A 20,859-nucleotide genomic window follows, 5' to 3' on the forward strand; every position below is an offset into this window, starting at 1 on the left:
TGAGCTGTCAGAACTCTTAATGCAAACTAAGAGTGTGCACAGACGTCTCCAACACATCCACCCTGACGCTGCTGTTGATCAACTATGTGCAATATCTCAGTCTTTCCATGTTCTGTGCAACATTTCTTTGGCGCATGTGTAATATTTAGGTCTCAGTGAAATTATCATCTCCACCCTAAATGATCATAGCCCCTCCACCCTTATTTATTTATGTATTATATTATATAACTGCCCTTGTATACAGCCCCACAATGTTTCTGTTTCAGTGTTTCTATGCATACAGCATGTATGTAGTTCACTCACATATATATTGCTTTTTCTTCCCTCGTTGCATAGTGTTTTCTCTTCTTTACTTTTGCACCTTTGTGCTCCAGCTACCCAACTTCGCTGTGCAAGAAACTGCACAATGACAATAAAACTCTAAGTATTGAAGTTCTGTTCGTTCAGTTCACATGAAACAGCAAGTCTGAAGTATTTACGGTGGGCTTCCTGTTCATGTTCTAACCACAGCAGCGCCACATCAACAAAGACCACCATCACACAACTGCAGCCACAGTCTGAACATCATGTTTGTCTCTGTATGATTTCTCCTTCAAATCCTTCCTTAGCCTCACGATGTTTCTTATTCAGGTCAATGAAAAGTGATTATGAAAACACAAAGAAGGTGCTTATTGATTTTTTGAATATGCAGCTGTAACCATGGATTTACTTTTCTTGCAAAGGCACGGACATTTGGTGGAGCAGAGGCTCATGGGAAAACAAAGGACCCATCTGGTTCACCTTCTACAAAACTGCAAAGCCAGGACTGGCCTCAGCTGGGAATGACTTCTTTCTTCTAGCTTCTGGGGTGAGTGCCCTTTCAAACCCCACAATGACACTCAGATTTGAATGCAGCGGTGTTTCGAGCGTGTGTGTGTGTGTGCATGTGTGTGTGTGCGTGTTACCAGCGAGCTGGTCTTGATGATAGAGAATATAGAGCTGAGTATTCCAGAGCAGATGAGAAGCTCTTTTTGTTGCCTCAAGTGCAGGTGGATGTGATGCAGGACCACAGGAAGTAGGATCCTCCGAGACTCTGAGGGAACACAAAACAGACACACAAGTTTACTTCAGTTCAGGTTTATTTGAGAAGGACCACGCACACGTTACATTATGGCGGTTAGGGTGTCTGTGGATCGTAACCCAACAACATCGCTGCTGTTCACTGGAACAGCAGCGATGCTGCTCAGAGGGAGTCGGCCTCCTGCTCCTCTGGTCTGGTTCATGTCCTGAAACAAATCCATCTGAAAACTGTGCAGCTCTTCAAGCTTTTGTAGCTACAGGTTAAAGGTTACTGTCAAGTTAGTGCCATGAAACAGATTTTAGAAACATTTAATGTCAGTGGGGAGAAAAAAAACAGGGAGGCAATGACAGGTTAACTACACACAAACACCAGAGACAACGCCGACATAACAAAGTCACTTATTATCTGCATTTGAGCGGCTTCGTGGCCGATTACACAGCAGAAATGTTGTTTAGCAACGTTAGCAGACGTGCCGTGCGGAGGTCCTCCCCCAGGAGGGTTCGAACAAAGTTTCACCAGAAAGAATTTTGATGTGTCAGTTTGAGACTATTCAGCATCAGCTGGTGGTACTGAAACTGTCAGGCATTAATTTTGTCTCACCTTCACATTAACACATTCAGTTCTGAGTCATATAGAGAGACTCTTTTGCATTTGTGTGGGTTCACGATTTAGAGTGAAACTCAAAATTGAAAATGTCAGGTTGTAACTGTCTCTTCAATTTGGGGACATAACCTCTTTAGATTAGCGTTCCCTGTTCAGAGATGGTGGCAGCACGTCACACAGAGCTGTGGTGACAGTAAGGAATCTCCACTATGTAAATGAGCCTTATTGAAAACGAGGAAAGGTAACGTTACTTTACACTGAGACAAATACGCATGTCTGAACCATACAGCAGTTTCACAACATGTTGGTTATGTAGACGGGTGATTTTAATTTGGCCACAGGTGGATGTGAGAGTTTGTTGTCACTCTGTGTTAGCCCTGTGACCCTCTGTGACGGCTGGGACCCCAAACTATCAGCTGTTAAGAGAATGAACTGATGGAGCTCTAGTTGATGATGTATTTGGGTTGCTGCATGTTTGACTCGCTTTTGTTTGTTTTTAAAGTCATTCACAACCTTTATTTTGATTTTAATAGTCCTGTGGCAAAAATCACAGCGCATTACATTAACGCATGAATGAATCCAAACATTTACCTGGGAAAGAGAAGAGCCGGCTGTCCACGGTCCGAGCTATGGACTGCAGCTTGACCACATCCATGGACTGTCCTATGTGCACCGTGGACGGCATGCTGCCCAGGGTGCCGCGCACAAACTCGGCCACCTCTTGCACCGTAAACATCTGCAGCAGCTCATCAAAGATGGCTGGGAACGAGTTCAAAAGTGCAGCCTGAGAATGAAATTAGGGACAGAAGAGGTGTTAATGACAAGAGGGGAGAGGTTCATTTAGGGAGGAGGGCAGCAGGGGGAGTTAGTCAAAAAAAAAAGGTTAGAGTGAACGAGAGAGAGAAGGAGTCGGTTATAAGGAACAATCCTGGTTTCAGTGACTGGAGTGTCCACAGGAGAAAGGTGCCAACCCACACGAGGAGTCATAAATCCACACAGGTCAGCAGGTAGACATCTGTTCAGATTCAGCTATTACAGTTTTTACAAAACAGCTCGTACGAAGAGGCACAGAAGTTATTCCACAGCAGAAAACAAACCAGAGCTGGAAGTGAAAGGTTTGAAAAAAGGAAGACAAAGCACACACACTAGCAAGTCAGGGGTATCAATCATTAATAACATGGTTCAAACAGAGTGAACGGACACAAAGACGGATTTTAGCACAAAGAAGCTGCAGCAGACGTGGCATTTTGGACAAACAGGTTCATTCTGGTGTGAACTGGACTCAAAGCGGCACAAAACTGAAAGCTGCTGAACTCTGGATGAAAACTTCTTCTCCACTCTTTGTATTTTTACTAACAATATTTCACCTCTTCTAAAAATAAAGATAATCTAAGCCTATGAGGTCCTGGGCAAATACTCCAGTTTTAGTTCCACTTTTTAATGTTTTCTTTAAGAGTTCTTCTGGTGAAAATTGTGAATTTTGGAAAATGTTTAGAGGCCTCATTGAAAAATAGGAAGAAGTACATGAGATTAATTTATTTCAACGAGTTTGTTCTTATTGCGTGAATCAAGGCTGAAAAAGTCCAAATCCTGCAGTACCTGTAAAGGCCACGTGAGCCTGGATCTAAGGACAGCAGAGACGCGTTTACAGCCAAGAAATATTTTTGTCTCTACAGCGAGTGAAGTGAAGAGTTATCAGGATGGATGTCATTAACAAACATGCTCTCAGTCAGAGGACGTGTGTGACCAGCGAGTGCAAGAGGACATCGTGTACTTGTGTGTTATATCAGCCGGGACGTGTGTGCGGAGGACCACAGGTGTGTGTGTGGTTAGAGCTCTCTGAGGTGAAATGGGACTCTGGGCTTCACGGGGTTAAAGGGGTGCTGTGGGTTTCTTCCAGACGTTTACTTACTGACAGCGGAGTCGGCCGCAGAGCGTTGGCGCTCACGGCCTGAGTGCAGTTGGCCTGTCCGCTGCCAGGAACCTGTCCTGGGACAGTGGACTGCAGTTGGCCCGGGGCAGGAGCTAGTGCTAAGGGAGCGGGAAGCCCGGCGCCGGGACCTGGGACTTGATTTGGGCCCGGACAAGGCTGGGGGCCCTGTGGTATTTGGGTGTGGAGGAGACCCAGGAGGAATAATAGGGACCCAATTGAAGGAGCAAAGATTTAGGGGAAATTGAAAGAGAAGATGAGGAAAGGAAACAAGGAAAGATGCGAGGTACAAGTGGAAAAAGGAACAGAAGTGAAATAAAAGTCAGATTAAGGCAACTACAAGAAGATGGGAAGCAGCTAAACTAAAGTGCATTTTACTGTTAGCTGTCTACTGTAAACTATGACGACACAACAGTTTCAACATCAAAATCACAACAATAAACGATTTTTGTCTGCTTCATAAACAAGGAAGAAAAATGTTTTTGTTGCAGCAGGTTTCCTCACCTGAGTGAAGATGAGCGTCTCGGAGTTGCGGCTGTCCAGGCTGAGCACGAAGCGGATCGACTGAAAGAGTTCTTGGACGCTGGTGCGAAACTGCTCCTCCTCCATGCCACACGTGGCCCGAGAGTAAAGGATCCGAGACTGGATGATGAACTTGAACAGATACTCCAAAGCCTGAGAGGACGTGCAAACAAAGAAAAGAGAAGCATGAAATATTCACTCTTCTTTTTTTTTGTTCTAGGAGAAACACAAACCTCAAATGTTTTAGGAGTACAGTGTTCCCTCGTTTATCACGGATGTTGATAACCTGCGAAAGGTGAAATCTGCGAAGTAGCGAACGTTTTGTTTTTTACAACTATCATAGATGTTTTAAGGCTGTGAAACCGCCTCACTACACACTTTATACACTTTTCTCAGACAGGCATGAACATTTTCACACATTTCTCTCGTTTAAACTCTTAAAGTTCAAACCTTCGTAGAAGAATACGTCCAGTATTATATATATATATGTAATTTAAACTGTTTCCTCTCTGTTTTATATTTGTAGCACTTTGGTCAACATTGTTGGATGTAAAGTGCGTTATAAATAAAGATGCTATGCTATGCTATGCTAAAGAAACCAAAGATAAAACCCTGTTTTCAGGTCCAGAACACGGGAACAGAGCAGCTGCCAGAGAATTCAACATTTATCGATCAATGGTACGGACGTAAAGGAAGCAAGAAGAATGAGTTGGGTGAAGTTTGACTTATCTGACTACTTTGTTTCACTTAATGCTCCTTAGAATCCTTTGACGTCGACACTGTTGTGTTTGTTGTCTTGCAAAGATTTATGTAAATTGACAAGCTGAACGCATTCAGGAGACACGGCACGAGATTGATTGAAAATGGTCTACAGCCAATCAGGACGCAGAACGCAATGCGCTGCAAAAACAAAAAACAACGTGAAAATTGCACTAAAAAAATCGGCGAAACATCGAGGCTACGAAAAGTGAAGCGCGATGTAGCGAGGGAGCCGTGTACACTTTTTTTAAAGGATGGGTAATTTAAGTTAAATGAAATATTCCCACTTTAAGCTTTAGTTTCTCTTAGTTCGAGCATCAGATTACTTATTTTAAATGAACAGGAGGGTTTCCTCAGAGTTCAGAACAGAGACTAAAACACAAACTTTGACTCACAATCATGTAGCTTGTCCAGGTTTTAATAACATGAACGCCAACGATGCTTTTAGTGACAAATATGACCAAACTGACAAAGACTTAAAAAGACTTCCTGTAAATTTTATTTAACGACATTATTTTCAGTTAGCTTGTTTTTCTAGTTTCCTTTTTTTTATTGCTTCACAACCAGTTTTAGTTTTTAGTTTAGTTCAGTGTATTAATCTCGTTTTTATACTTCCACATTGTGCCATTCTGTGCAAATGCACAGAAGACATAAAACTGTCTGTAAACTCATCACTCTGTCACATGGTTGTGGGGGAACTTCGGCCGCTCATTTAGCTCGTGCTCTTGTTCTTGTGGGTTTGCGAGACTCATTGATGCACAGCTCCACCTCTGTCTGAGCTGTTTGTGCTGATATCCTGTGTTGGTTTTACCCACGGCCTGAGTGCAGTTGGCCTGTCCGCTGCCAGGAATCTGTCAAAAGCATGTCTGAGTTACAAACTGTGAAATCCCCACTGAGGCTGGTTTGGTGAAACGCGTGGTTATCAGGATGTGAGATCAAATTCTGAAGTCTGAAGACTGCTTACTCAAAATGTTTGCTGGCTTTAAGTCTAGTTTTGTTTTCTTTTTTTCCTTTTCTTTTTGCAAAACCTACCAGCTACAGATAATTAAAAGTGTTCTTTTCATCTGGAGCTTACGCCTTTATCACATCTGCAGGAGACAAGATCCTATTTGTATCTGGACAGAGATCCCAGGATGCACCAGGACAGAAACATCTGCAGCATCTGGGCTGCTCCTTGTTTACAGCAATGGTTAAGAAAGTTAGTGGAAGAATAAAGCAGACAGAAACAGGCTAAAACTCCTTGGACGCAGTTTATAAAAGATAAATCTGGAGACTGCAGCATGTGTCAAAGCTGTCCTCAATAATTCACGCCGTCCACTTTTTACATGACAGTGTGACCCATTTGGGATGGATGCTTGAGTCGGATAAATATTTTAACGTGCTGAGCAGCGTTTGTCTACTAAATGTGGTACGTTCTGCACATCTGTGTGGGATGGTGCATCTATTCCCAGCTCTGCTACGTCACTGATGTAGTTCTGAATGCATGCAGTCATATTTTACCTGAGAAGAACGTCCAGTGGGAGGAATTAAAAAGTTGAAAAGGTGTTTTTTTGTTTAAAAAGCCTTTATGGTGAAGACTGTTATATAAAACTCAGTGAAGAGATGAAAAATGCCAACAGCCCTTCATGTGTTTGATTATTCGGAGTTCAGTGTTCAGCTCAGTGCTCCACCCAGGTGGCACTGAGCTCTTACCCTCATGGCTTCCTGTATGTGGTCCTGCCTCACCACCTCAGCAGAGCGATCCATGTACCACTTCAGACAGCGGATCAGCTCCCTGAAACACATTTAAAAAGCCACACAGGGTTGATTCTCTGCACTGGAAGGAGTGCAAACGTAGCATTACTTTAATAAAGGACCCTTTCAGCCCAGGATGGCTCTGTAAATAAATGCTTAGATTTTCCTTTTGTTGTGATAGTCGCAGCACTCTGCAGGACCAAACATGTACGGAAATACATCACAAAGACCTGAAAAACTAAAATTTGTGCAGTTATAATAACTATATGTGTCTTTTTTTATTTTCTGCCAGTCGACCCGAGATCGAGATCTTTGTTTCATCCTCTATAAAATATTTAGTCAGTGCAAAACTAATTTTCAGACTCTTACTAAAAGCAAAACCTCTCATGTAATATATCTGGATGAGGTCAAAGTTAAATGAGCATGAAAAGCATGCAATCCTACGCCAGTTTTCCATACTGTATTTATCTCTGATGCCCTTGAGCTACCGTGATGAAATAAATCCAGGAGAAGTCAAACTGCAATAAAGGCAAACGACGTGTACACGAATATACAATCACACTTTAATCAATCAGGCTGTTAGTTAGAGAGCAACACTCACTTGTAAGCTAACGCTCCAGCAAAGTGCTTCTGGATGTAAGTGTCCATCACCGGCCTGAAGTGGTAGTATTTACTGTCCCTGAGCAGGTTTATAATGAACACCTGTGAGACAGACAGAGACTGTGATCAGTGAGTGTGATGCTTGAGTGACGCTTAAATGCACAGAAAATGAATCATAATTTACAGTCGCAGTGAAAAAAGTACGGCCTCTTTCAAAGCGAAGGGTTTAGCTATAAAGAGATTTAAAAAGGAAATGGTGCTACTAGCCCTCATGTTTGGAGCAGTTAAATAGAAGCTCAGAGGAACCTGAACACATAGCATTTTATACCATGTCATTACTTATGAAACACAAACTGAGCCACAGTGCAGAGGCAGTGTGTGAAAGTCTATCACACGATGCAGCAATGACTTCATCTCTCTCATCGTCATCGACAGTCTGCTGCTGTGCTTGGGATCATTGTCCTGCTGAAGCTTCTGACTGGACAGAGCTTTTCATACGTTGTTGTTCAGCTCGTATTTACAGATGTGCAGGCACCAGGTTATTGTTTATATTTTAGTGCTTTCTTTGTGATCATGTGATCATGACCCCACAGTATTTTATTTTCCTGTTACAGCGTAACCTTCTTTCATCACCCACCCACATTTTCCAAATTTAACTGTAACTCTTATTCCTGTTGCACAGTCATACTGAAATTAGAGTAAAAAAAATGACAGAATAAGAAGTCTTTCAGCTTTCAGGGTTTAGGGTGTGTCAGAGCTCCTGTTTCCAGTAACTCAGAGGATGACATCAGTGGGACTGAAACTGACAGTTAGCCTCATCTGTATTAGATTGTTTCTTCTGCAAGTCTCTAAATCCTCATTATTAAATTTAATGAAACTCATTATTTGTTACTTTTGTTTGTTTACTTTATTTTCTCCTTCTTCGTGCACTGCCCACGCCACACTCACCAATGACTGAAAAACCAGCGGCCCATATTTGTCTGTGTTGTCATCCAAGATGGAGAACAAGGTGTCCAGAATGTCCTGAAGAAACTGAGACACACACACACACACACACACACACACACACACACACACACACACACACACAATGACATGCCTTCAGTTTAGTAAACAGCTGCTGAAAGTCCTGCTGAGGAAAATGGCTTACATAATGGTGGAAAGAAATTTTCCGTTATTAGTTATTTATGAACACCACATGACAATTTTTAAAGAATCAAACCTTTTCATGGTATCCTCCCAGTTGCTGGTTGTCTACAAGCTAATGTTAATGGGACCACAGGAGTATTACAACACCTGTAGAGCTCTTTTAACACATGCTTTAAAAAATCACCTCAAACCACCTCAGAGATCACCAACAAACACGTCCTGCCCAGCAACATGGCAAATGTCTTACACAGCAAATCTGGCACAGCTACAGAATATTATGATGATCCACGATACAAGTGTTTACACATATTAAACAGAACAATCTCCCCACCTGTTCGACTTCAAACCTCACCTTGACGATCTCTTCTCCGCTGACATGCCGAAGCCGTCCAAGGATGTCCATGACCTGGTCGGGATGGGCCTTCCACTTCAGCAGGGCCAAGAGGTCCACTGGAAGACAACAGGAATGTCAAACACCAGGAAAACAACGGAAAAAGGCTCATATTCAGACTTCAGCCTGTGAGCCGCAAAACAGCCGTTTAATATGTACAACGGAGTAAAAACTGTCATAAATGAGGAAGCCACTGTTAGCGCAGCACAACGGCTGAAAGCAGGTGTCTGTATGCCAGAACCATAACAGATAGTGACAGTTTTTCCTCACTTTAATGCTGTCACCTCAAGCTGCTTTATGTCAGGTTACGACTACAATATCAGAAAGAAACGCCAACAATCATACGAGCCCGTATATGCAAACACTTGGTGACAGTGGAATTAAAAACACCTTTTTCTGTGTAACAGTCTGAAATTCTCACGTGTAATCGTGCATATTTAAGCACATTATCCACGAGCGGCTCAAACGCCGGCTGCAGGTCAGCTGCGTACCGTTCTGGGTGAGCTTGGTGGAGGAGAGCTGTGTGGAAATCCAGAAGGTCTCTTTCATGCTGCGCTGGAAAATGAGGCTGGAGGGGATGTTGGGACAGCTGTTGAAGTCCTCCTTACAGCAGGGCAGCCCCAGGTAGAGGGCGTGGTTACTGAAGGTCGTGTTTTCATCACACTGAGGACACGAGACACCGAGAAGGAGGAAAATAAGGAAGGAAAAAGTGATTCAAACAGATCTGTGCACCTCATTGACAAAGTGTAGCTGCAAAACTGAGTCAAAAGCTGCAAACATGAAGCTTGTGTGTGAACACTGTACAGCAGGAGTGTCCAACTCCAGGCCTCGAGGGCCGGCAGGCTTTAGATGTGTCCTTGATCCAGCACAGCTGATTTAAATGGTTAAATCACCCCTTCAACACGTCTTGAAGTTCTCCAGAGGCCTTTTAATGAACTAATCGTCTGATTCAGGTGTGTTGACCCAGGGTGAGATCTAAAACCTGCAGGACACGGCCCTGAGGCCTGGAGTTGGACACTCCTGCTGTACAGTTTTGGTGAGCAACAGTAAAGGTGTTGTGGATATCATGTACAAAGTGTACACAACATTTAAAGTGAACTTTATAGTTATACTGTGAGATTACTGAAGTACAGTTCACATATATACTAACTAAATATTGTCATTTCTGCGGCAATCATCAGCCAACAGAAAGACTCCTCTGCAGAATAAATGACGAACGTGTGATGAAGGCTGATGAGTAGCAGCCAGGAAACAGAAAAGCTCTAGTGTAGCTGACCTTGTAGACATACAGCTCGTGGCTCTCATCAGAGAGAGTAGTTCCATCCTCTCTCATTAGAGGCGTGAAGGCAAAACCAAACAGCTTTTTCTCTCCTTTGTCCTTTGCTGCAGAGAAAATGACGAAGAAGGAACATGTGAGAGGAGAAACGCACCGAGTGTTCGGTCAAAAAGCACCGAGGTTAAATGTCTCTCAGATTATTAGAGATGTATTCAGAAAACCAGTTCATTACTTCACTATTGTAGACAAAGTGATACAGCCTGCATATAAGAAGGTCAAAGAGTAACTTGGTTATGCTTTTAATGTTATATTTAGATATATTTTCTATAAATGTCACCACCTGCTTGAAGCAGCACCTAATCAGTCTGGGAGGATTATAGTGAGCAGCCAGCTGCTGTATCTGCATGCCAAGAAATGCAGATGCACCTGTCATCTTATTACACGGTTCTGGGTTTTATTTTTACAATTAAGCCTGTGCTTGGATCCTCATTTATTTTCTCCACACGGATCATCCCATTAGCCATGACAGCCCCAGTATTAACACAAGTAACACACTCACTGGAGCAGTGTCTGAACTCGAAGCGCAGGTGGGACCCTCTGAAACGGTCGATGGGAATCGGCAGTTTGATCACCTCGCTCCATCGCGGGCTGTTGTTATGGTAGAGCACAAAGGAGCGGTGCTCTGGCACGTTGGGCTCACCTGAACCCAGACTGATGCAGTCCTACGGAGCATGTGCAGAAGCAGACAAACAACGAGATCAGTGACACTGCAGTAACACTTGGAGAAACTGTGGACCAGAGCGGCCCCAACAACCGTGACACACCAACACCTGGGCCAGCTGAGCACACAACACATTTGAGTGATACTCAAAGGTCAACTGAAAGGGGTCCTCCAGGTAAGCGAAGTCAAGGAGTGAAAACGTATTTGAATGGGAACCTTTAAGAAAGGTGTGATAGGCTGGCTTGTTTTTGGTGGAAAAGTTGGAAGTTAAATGATAACATTTATGAAAAACACTGAAGCATGAACTGGTTTATTTCTACAGACTCATTCCAACGTGAACCTCAAACTGCAGAGCCCGTAAGTTTGAGCCAGTGTGGAGAAACATCGGACAAAGGTGCCACCAACGGCCGTGCTGTGCATGAGACAAACACAAACATCACTCAGAAGTCGGCTGGTTAGTGATGCGATTACTCTGATCAACTGCATTCAAATTTAATTTATTTTTATTTTTTTAATTTTGCCAGAACAGCAGTTTTCTCTGTTTTTGACTCAGGCTGTTCAGACTATTGATCATCTGCTAATGAGCTTTTCAATAAGCTCACCTCAGTTCCTGATCACACATCTCTGAAATCTCATCGTCAGCACAGAGAAATGCATTTACTGTCACTGAGAGTGGGTCCAACACTCCACTTGTGCCTTTGTTGGCTCAGCTGTTTCTGACACAACTCTTCTGTAGTGATCAGTTCAGTCAGATTCATCGTAACATGTAAGAAACGTGTCGCAGGCTATGAAGATTATATCTAATTCAAATAGACGGCCTTTCAGCCTGCCTGCATACTTTAAAAAAGGCTTTAGTTTCACACTGTCAGGTCATATCAGTGCACTGAGCTCATCATATGTTCTTAAGTGACGATGAAGAACATCTAATGTTGAACCAGTTCTTTCATTTCTGCAGGGAAACTAAAACATCTGAAAACTCAAGAAAAGCCAGGAGCAGAACGTGCCAAGGAAATAGGATCCAACGGAGAGATAAAGTTAGACGTAGAGCTGGACAGCAGGGACTGATGGAGATGTGAACCACTGTCTTACATTCAGTCTGTGCAAAAGTCATGAGCCAGCACTCATATTTGATGTAAAATTAGTACAGGAATTATTTAGAACATAAATTCTATTTTTTTGGGAATCACCAGAAAAAATACCAAGCAGTGGTTAGCACTGTTGCCTCACAGCAGGAAGGTTCCTGGGTTTGAATCCATCATGTGGTCTACGCAGGTTCTTTTGTGCCCTTTCCTCACAGTATTTTAAATATTTGGGAGTTATAATACATAAGGATCTCACAGAACTATTAGAAAGAAATTATTCACCAATACAAAAGAAAATCGAGGAAGATATAGCGAGATGGAATTTAATCTAACCTAAGTTTATATTTGAGAATAGATTGGAATAAAATGAATATACTACCCAAATTATTATATTTATTTCAAACAGTGCCAATAGAAATAAGCCAGAAACAATTTAATCAATGGGACAAAATGTTGTCAGACACATATGACAAGGTAAAAGGCTCCAAATTAGATATAAAACCCTAAAGTTGGCTAAAATAGGGGGGGGGGGGGGGGGGGGGCTTCCTTCTCTCTAGGATTATTATTGGGCAGCACAGTGAAGGCGGATGACATGTTGGTGTAATCCTTCATACGATGCTCAGTGGAGGGTCTGACCTCCATCCACATACAAGCTGTTATAGCAGACAGTAGCCTGCAAGATGTTATAGACACTATTGAAAATACACAGTTATTACAGACAGTCGTATGCTGGCATTGGGCAGTTTCACCTCTGTTAATCATCTGTAAGTAATATTGTTTGTTATCACTGAGACTACTTGTGTGCAGTGTTGGTCAAGTAGCTAATTACTGATTACTTCCCCAAAAAGTAATCCGGTTACTTTACTGATTACTTATTTTCAAAAGTAATTAATTACTTAGTTACTTAGTTACTTTTTAAAAACACGATTTACAACCTGAAGAGGTGATAAAGTGATAGATCTTTCAGCCCAATTCTACTTTTTCTACATAATCCATCATACAAAATATAATCAGATGGAAAAGTCTCTTTTTAAAACTTGTTTTATTAGTTTTAATCTTTTAACTTTATGCATCAAGCAAACATTTAATTATATGCAACATTCTCTGACTTGAATAAATTAGTTTAACATTTAAACCTATTTTCTGCACATTCCAGCTCATAAAATATTTTTTGTGTTTACACTCAGTCTTTCAAATAGATGCAAGTAAAACACAGCAGAAAATAAATAAAATCAAAGACTCAGCGGTCCTGTTGCTCTATTTTCACTTGTAAAGCAGGCGGATGTTTGCCCTGGTGTTTTACTGCTTTAAAGTGTTTTAGTTTCTTTATATGAGGTTTGAACCTACAGGGGGCAGCAGGTACCCATGAAATCATGAGACCGGCACAGAAACTAAAAGCATGTACTGAAGTGTGCACGGTCAACAACGTGGATTTCACACACATAAAAGAGCTGATAGTGGATTATACTGCTCATTTATTCTAACTTACAACATTTTCACTACTTTACTCTTACAGTCCAATAAAACAGGTCATTTCATCTCCAAAAAACATTGAAGTGGTTCATCTGCTGCAGCTGTTACTTAGTGTGTTTTAATGTGACTTTGGTGTTTTCATTGTTTGCTAATTCTACTCTAAACTTGAACTAAACCATCAAAACACCAGAAACATGTTTGCTGTGAGCTACAAATTCTCTGCTGCCTTTAAAGAAACTTACTGCTATAAACCAGCCTAAAGTTTAATATTAGGCACAACTTCAAACTGATGAAAGACTTGTTTTTTTGTTAGAAGAAGAAAGATGCTGAACATCTGTTTATATTATGTGCCACTAACTGGACAAAAGAAGGCTTTTTACAGCAGGAACGTTTCCCTACCTTGAGGATTTCTCCGTCGGCGTAAAGCACATATATGGTCACCTCGATGTTCTTCTGAACGCTTTTCCCTCCCCTCTCAAAATCTCCTCGCTCCAGTGTCAGGTACAGGTCGTTACGGATGTCACCTGGACCAGCAGAGACATGTTAATGCAGACTAATATGTGTCAAACACCAGCGCACATGGTTGTTTTATTTGTAAAGATGCAACAAAGATGCAAACATGTCCGTAATCTCGAAGCAGGCGCGGTGTGTCGCACACATTTTAAGCTGACACACATAAGACTAACGACCTGTGTGGACGTGTGCGGACTCATTTATCACTCCCCGCTCGTCCTCATAGAGGAGGTGTCACCTTTAATGTATAAAGATGGGAGTTAAACACTCACTCCATCACTGCCTGAGGGGAGCAGTGGTTAATGTGTGTGAAAGACACTGGTGCCTGTGGAATGTGCAGCCCTGCTGTTTTCTTCCTGTTTGCTGTAGAGGGAAGCTTAATGTAAGCGTTCATTTGTTTACCTGTTAAGCTCATCATCATTAAGAGTATTCACCAATGAGAGCAGCACAGCAGGTTCATGAGCTGGACTATGAAGCTGCTCGACTCGTGTCCTTTATTTCTAAAGGCGAAAGTTAAATACAAAGCAAACGATTGGCTTGCAGGGCTGCTACAAAAGGACCTGATGTGGTAAAGATGAATCTATGGTAATGATGATGTATTCAAAGCACTTCTTGTAATTATGTAAAGATTAACTCCTGACAGCTGGCACGACGGGGTAAAAGCTTTGAATAATTTCTGTAGCAGGCTGTAAGAATGTTTATTTCCTGCTGTAAAGTTAACAGGAAGTCTAAGGGACTGACTTGCTTTTAAGAGGAACTGCAGTTTTTTGCCCTCAGCTTCATTTTTCAGCCCTGTCTATTGAAGAGCAACAGACATTTCTGCAGCTCTAAAACATGGCAGCTCGCATCATAACTATCTCACCGGACAAGCAGCACCACAGACCAGAGGAGAAATTATATTTGGGGCTGAAATTGTGCCTCTAAGAAAGCCTCTCTTGTCAAGCACATAAATGCGGGATGTTGAATATTTTCTGAGGTCACATATTTTACAGGCTGCATAAATGAATTAACAGGAGACTGTGGAGATCATAGCACTTTAGCTTCAGCAGCATCAGTGTTTGGTATTTCTGCTAAATCTAAAAAGTAAGCATGAATGTGGGACAGGTAAGGTTTCTTTAACTGAATGAAGCTGCAAGCAGTGGATACAAAAAGTAAACAGTGAGATGCTTTTTGTATGTAAATCCAGCTGCTGCCTGGATGTGATATCAGGCTGCTGCAGCATTCACACACAAACACACACTTGTCCATCTTTGTGGTTTCTTTATCAGGCTGCAGCCAGTTGGAAAAACGAGGCATAAAACCTAAAATCCAGATATGGAAATAAAAGTTTTCTCAAACATAAAAATGTAAAATCTTTGTGTCAGCTGCAAATTTATGAGAGAAAACTTAAGGAACTATAATATTTTACTTTTCAAAGTGAAGTTGGAAACAAATTCACATATTTAAACTCCACAGTGCACCAAGAAAACCTCCAACATGGTCTAAAGAAGTCTATGAGTCCCTCACAGTGAGACATCACGATATATTTTTTATTTTCATTTGTTTTGCTTTCTCTAAGATTCATCAAACATTTGCCATTTTTATTTTCTTTTGCCAGATTTTTCTGCCCCCTGGTTCTTACTTCCTCCAGAAGCTGCTGCACTGTGTGTACATCTGCTCACAGCGCCACAGCAATGATTTCTAAAGGTCTGATTAACACTCGACATTTCCATGTTCACTACCACGATCACTACCTTATTGTGGTGGAGATTTTTATATATATTTTTTTTTTTTTCAGGGGTGGGGGGATTTGCCCCTGGCAGGGTCTCCCATGGCAAATCATTTGAATCACTCTTTGTCTGGTTCCTCACCCAGGACCAGATAGTTTGAGCTCCAGTCTCCTGCAGAGGGGCTGGACTAAATGATGTCACTCCTCTGGGGCAGATAAGAGCTAAGACTGATAAATAAATGAGCGTGCATGCCTAACACGTCTCTGACAGCAGGCAGTGCACTTGTTGAGAAGATTGAATTATCTTTTACACACCGACAGAAACAGCTGGGAAGCTGTACAACAAGACATTAAATCATCAAAGTGACTTAAGCTAAGTACTGCTGAAAGAGATTTCCACACTTATGAAAAATACATCTGTGGACTTAAATATCTACAAGCCTGTAACTCAGTTTATTGGGTTATTAAATAATAACACATTTACAGCTTTGAAGGTCTTCACAAACATTTTAACATATTACAGGAGGAGAAGCTCCACTGTAATTAAAATGAAGTCAGTGGAGAGATGCAAACTGACACATTCGGTCTCCCTGTAATGGATTTATAGCTCTCAGAAGAGGAAGCTAACACAGGAATATCACAAAGCGGGTCCAATTCTGGGAAACTGTTTACTTCGACCAGTGCTTTGGAGACGTTCCTGCTGGAAAAACCAGATTCACTCCTTTGTTGCTCCCATGTAGGAATCTAAATTAAGCAGCAGCCCGGCAGGAGCGCAGATCAGCTTCTGTGGTTCTGTCCATCTGTCCAGCCTTGAAGTCACTTGTTTATTTTCAGGGATCCTGGACCTCAAATCTAAATTCTCTTTCTTTGTTTGGAACTTGGACATTGATCCAAAGGCCTCTTTGAAAGCCAAACAAAGCTTTTGAAGATTTTTATAGCTGCAAGAAATAAAACTGTTTACAAAATGCCTGCTCGAGAAGAACACCTGCAACACTGCACCTTTTCTCTGTGCTTCAGCTCAACAGGTACGTGTTTTTGCTCCCTTCTTCAAAAGCAGAAGGTAGAGATGTACAAAACCCGCCCAGACATTCAGCACTTTTTCTATTCCTGTCTGACCCATTTACATGATTCAAACCTGAATTGTTGTTTTTATTTATTTTACGTGTTATTCACGGAGCCCATCTCTGCTGTGTGCTTACGTAAACTAAGAATAGAAGTGTTGAGGTGGACAGCCCGCTGCGCTGCGATGGGTAGGCCTGCATGAAGCTGGATACGTGACTCACCGGGCATGATGACATCTGGGAATCCCAGTTTGCGTGTGATGGCCACCCCCCTGCTGAAAATGAGCGGGTTTTCTCTGCGGACCTGCTCCATGTCGCCCCTCAGCAGCTGCAGGGAGATGATCAGCCCTGCAGGATGTGAAGGGGAAGAAATGGGAACGAGTGGGTTGACAGAAAAAGAAGATGGGTAGAGAGATGGATGAAAAGCAAAGGAAGAAGACAGAACAAAGTGTCCTATTTAAAAAGCACAGCCTTTAGGCCACACATAAAATTCAGATAAACTTAAAGTCTAAACAGAGTTTTGAAGCTGCAGAGCTCGTTTGATCTCCCCAGAATCAGAACAAACATTTCAATGCATGCTAAACGTTGCCAAACTGCTTTTCCAGCAGACTCTCAGCCTGTTAGTCTGGGTTCATCTCTTCACCTGAAAACAAAAGTTTGCAGCTGGATTATGTTTTTTTGAAGACACATATCTGTGCGGGGTCATGGGAGTTCACAGACTTTAACACTGGGGCAGAGGAGAGTCCTCTACAGTGACACCAATTAATATGATTTTCCCGCTGATGTCAGTGTGATGACTTGCATGTGTCAGTCAGACGCTCTAAATAAGTTGCTCCTGGGAACTCTTTTTTTGTTCAGTGTTCCTGAAATGTCGGCTGACTCATCAGCAATGAAATAAAACGAGTCACAAGTGCTGCAGGACTAGAATCTGCTCCTGCCCTCTGTGCTTTGACAGAAGTAATAAAGTGACTGGAAGAAACGGTCCACACAGAACATGAGCGGGCTGGAGCAATAACTGAGTGCTAGAAATTGCCTCCACCCTCGGCTGCTGTGTTCACAAAAACACCACTGCACTGCTAATGTTGCAGGGTAACCCTGCAAGGATAACGCATCTGCTTCTGGGTTTTGTGGCCAAAATAATTCACCTGGACAAAAAAATCCAGTAGAATAAAAAAAATATACTTTTAGGACAATAAATTGTGCTCCGATATACGTGTAGCAAGCCTGCTGTGTTGTTTGGGTGTTGATTGCTAACCTTTATGCCTCCTCTCTTACCATAGCTGGGTTGCCCGTCATTTCCAGTGGAGTGAGGGCACAGCTGGCTGCACTCAGCGATCAACCAGGCCTACAGTGTAAGAGCTGGGGAGGAGAGCAGCTCAGTCTCTCTATGGGCCAGACGTACAGTAGCCTTAGCCGTGTGTTGTGTTTTAATTATGTCAAGCTCCCGGTGAGTAACTGTGACCTCCTGTTTGCAGAGTGGGTTTTTCTTCTTTTGTGTTGTTGAGGTGCAGATTCTTCATTTTTATTTCCAATCTCCCAACATTATCTGTTTGCTGATGCTTTTCTTTTATTTCTGGATTATTTAGGGCGTAGAGGCGAAGTTAGAGCTTTTAATAAAATCAGGATTTAGTTTGTAATCTTTTTCACCTTTTCTTTCACATGGATACTCTACTGTTACTCCCCTCATCCTGTAGGCCAGCGGTCCCCACAGACCGGTTTATACCTGACAATATTTTCACAGACCGGCCATTAAGGTGTCATAAATACAAAATAAAACCAGTATACCAAAAAAAAAGAAGATTTATTCATTACACGGGGAAAGTCCGAAGGAAACCAAGTTAACGCTAAAAACTGATAAAAACCCAGAAAACCATACACTTCACCCCCGAGCCTCCACTCTCGCAGCCCGGTACCAAACGACTCATGGACTGGTACCAGTCTGTGGCCTGGAGGTTGGGAACTGCTGCTCTACTGTTACTCCCCTCATCCTGTAGCCCGTTTCAGGGAACATAACAGTTTAGGGGCTTGTTCAGGATTCAGAACCAGAAAAGTTTGCATGAAAGAAAGTGGAGATCTTTGAGATATTAACAAGTTATTTATTCTTAAATGTAACTATGAGCTTCAGTATTTGTATTTAGCATAAATCAGAGATGTGCTCTTTATCCCACACTCAGTTTGTTGGGGTCCGATCATCCAAACTCAGGGTACACAAACACGTGGTGTCTCCTACCGTAGTTGGTGCTGGGTGCCGTGTATTTGGTGCTGGACTTGCGGATGATGTTCTCATGGATCTGGTACCATTCATTCTCATTGTTACACCTGGAGAGCAACAAAAAACAATCATGTCCTATAAAGGATAACAATATATTTGTAACTTGTGTTTTTATACAACAAAAGTTCGGTTGGATATAATGGACTTTTGAAATCTAGTTATTTTGCCAGTTACTTTGGGGCGTACGTGCCATCAATCATTGCAATTAAAATATAAAATTGGGGCGTGGTCTACGGGTGGATGCTGGGGTGGTGAGGTGAATGACAGGTAGCAAGGCAGAGCAGCAGCGCTGACATGTCAGAGGAAGTGAGGGGAAATTTTGGAGTTAAATACACGGATAAATTGGAGCAGGTCTTTCTTCCATGTCTTCGTTGGTCTCTACAGCAGATCAGCTGTCTCCATCTCTCCCTCTCTGTTGTCTGTTCTCCTGTCGCACCAAACATCTGTCCTCTGAATCTTCTCTTCTTCTGCATGGAGCTCGAACTTCATCATATTCATTTCAAATCCCTTCCATCCTGCTCACTCCCAGTGTGGATCTTAATATCTTCAGCCGGGCCTCCTGTCTCTTTGTCGGTGTCATCATCTCCAAACGACACACGGCAGCAGGTTCACTCCCATCTTGTAGGCTTCCCTTTCACTCCTGCTGCTACTCCAAAAATGCAACAAAACATTTGTCTGTGTGCAGATCATCTTCACCCGGGCTTCATCGCTGGTATCTTGACAAACCCACTCTCCATTTCGAGTGCTGACCTGCCGCATTTTTGTGCAAACGCATCTTTGGTTCTGTGGTTTTGTTGGAAAATGTAACATCTCTGTTTGTATTGCACACTTCTGTGCACTAGAGAGTGCTGCTCTCGGCCAAATCATACATTTTATTTATTTTTTTTGTTTCATAAAGGGAAAACAGTTTTTAGATTAGACCAAAGGTCAGATTAAACACCCGTTAATGGCATCTTTGAGCCATTTAGAGGCCAGGAAATTGCATTTTCACAGTTTTACAGATCGACTGATTAATCAAGGAAACAACAGGAGGAAAGAGAAAAAGAGCAGTAACTAGCAGACCTATTTGCAGATAATACAGTGGATGAGCCACGCTGTGTCAAGCTGCTGGATTTTTGTATTAACATAAAACAGCCCCATCCAATAAAACAACTCGCTCGTTCCACTCTTAATTTACTCGTCTTTCTTCAGAGTGAACGTGTGGATCTACATTTTCCTCGGCTGATTCTAACAAACTGATGATTTCGGTCCCGTTAACGTCACACGATGCTGGAACACAAGCCTGAAAAGGAGACGTCTAACCCCCCGTGAACCGACCCGAGCAGTTCAGCTAAGACTGAGGCATCAAACACACACACACACACACACACACACACACACACACACACACACACACACACACACACACACACACACACACACACACACACACACACAGATCCTGCAGGCACGTTTTTAGAGGTTCAGCTGAGGGATAGTCCCTAATGCCGAGCATCGACTTTGCGTGTGAGTGAAAGAACAGCTGCTGACGTCACAAACTGCACTGACAGTGAGGCTGTGCAGCCGCTCTCGGTCTCTCTTACAAATAAGGAAAGGAGAGAAAAAGAAGAGGCTGGTGGTGACAGAGCGATAAGAACAGAAGTAAAGCTATAATAAAAATATATGGCATGCCCCACTCTTTACTGTCTCTCCAGCTCGCTTATCTTTAACCTTCTCCTCTTTCTCTCTCTGACCTTTTCTCTCAGCCCAGAAATATTTGGAGTAGGACAAAATGATTTTCCAAAAAGAAAATATCATCTCTGAGCTCTGGGTGTGTTGAGTTTGTGCTGTAAGCTGATATTTTTGGGCACTTTTGCTATTTTAGTTCACTCAAACATACAGTAATATGATAAATATGGATTTAAAACAAAGACTTTTAGCTTTAATATCAGGACTTTACCAAAAAAACAACAGTCCACTTATTTCGAGGGTCACATGTACCCGGACATATCAGCATAATCGTAAC

General features: G+C 42.3%; 1 protein-coding gene across 11 annotated transcripts in view; it reads right to left on the reverse strand.

The window, feature by feature from the left end:
• Nucleotides 1-20,859, reverse strand: part of LOC113021787 (dedicator of cytokinesis protein 3-like) — a 229,871-nt gene that overhangs the window by 25,585 nt on the left and 183,427 nt on the right. For 8 of the 11 annotated variants that reach the window (XM_026166510.1, XM_026166509.1, XM_026166507.1 and 5 more), the window contains 14 exons: nucleotides 18,813-18,901; nucleotides 16,805-16,930; nucleotides 13,700-13,824; nucleotides 10,584-10,746; nucleotides 10,025-10,131; nucleotides 9,240-9,411; nucleotides 8,710-8,807; nucleotides 8,157-8,240; nucleotides 7,210-7,310; nucleotides 6,567-6,648; nucleotides 4,098-4,268; nucleotides 3,576-3,761; nucleotides 2,255-2,447; nucleotides 945-1,072 (listed from right to left, as the gene is read on the reverse strand). In XM_026166510.1, the coding sequence (XP_026022295.1) occupies nucleotides 945-1,072; nucleotides 2,255-2,447; nucleotides 3,576-3,761; nucleotides 4,098-4,268; nucleotides 6,567-6,648; nucleotides 7,210-7,310; nucleotides 8,157-8,240; nucleotides 8,710-8,807; nucleotides 9,240-9,411; nucleotides 10,025-10,131; nucleotides 10,584-10,746; nucleotides 13,700-13,824; nucleotides 16,805-16,930; nucleotides 18,813-18,901 (1,825 nt within the window). The remainder of the gene's footprint in view (nucleotides 1-944; nucleotides 1,073-2,254; nucleotides 2,448-3,575; nucleotides 3,762-4,097; nucleotides 4,269-6,566; nucleotides 6,649-7,209; nucleotides 7,311-8,156; nucleotides 8,241-8,709; nucleotides 8,808-9,239; nucleotides 9,412-10,024; nucleotides 10,132-10,583; nucleotides 10,747-13,699; nucleotides 13,825-16,804; nucleotides 16,931-18,812; nucleotides 18,902-20,859) is intronic. The other 3 variants (XM_026166515.1, XM_026166514.1, XM_026166512.1) reach the window with 1 other exon arrangement.

This window comes from Astatotilapia calliptera, chromosome 5 (genome assembly GCF_900246225.1).
Source record: "Astatotilapia calliptera chromosome 5, fAstCal1.2, whole genome shotgun sequence".
In the NCBI taxonomy this organism is placed as follows: domain Eukaryota; kingdom Metazoa; phylum Chordata; class Actinopteri; order Cichliformes; family Cichlidae; genus Astatotilapia; species Astatotilapia calliptera.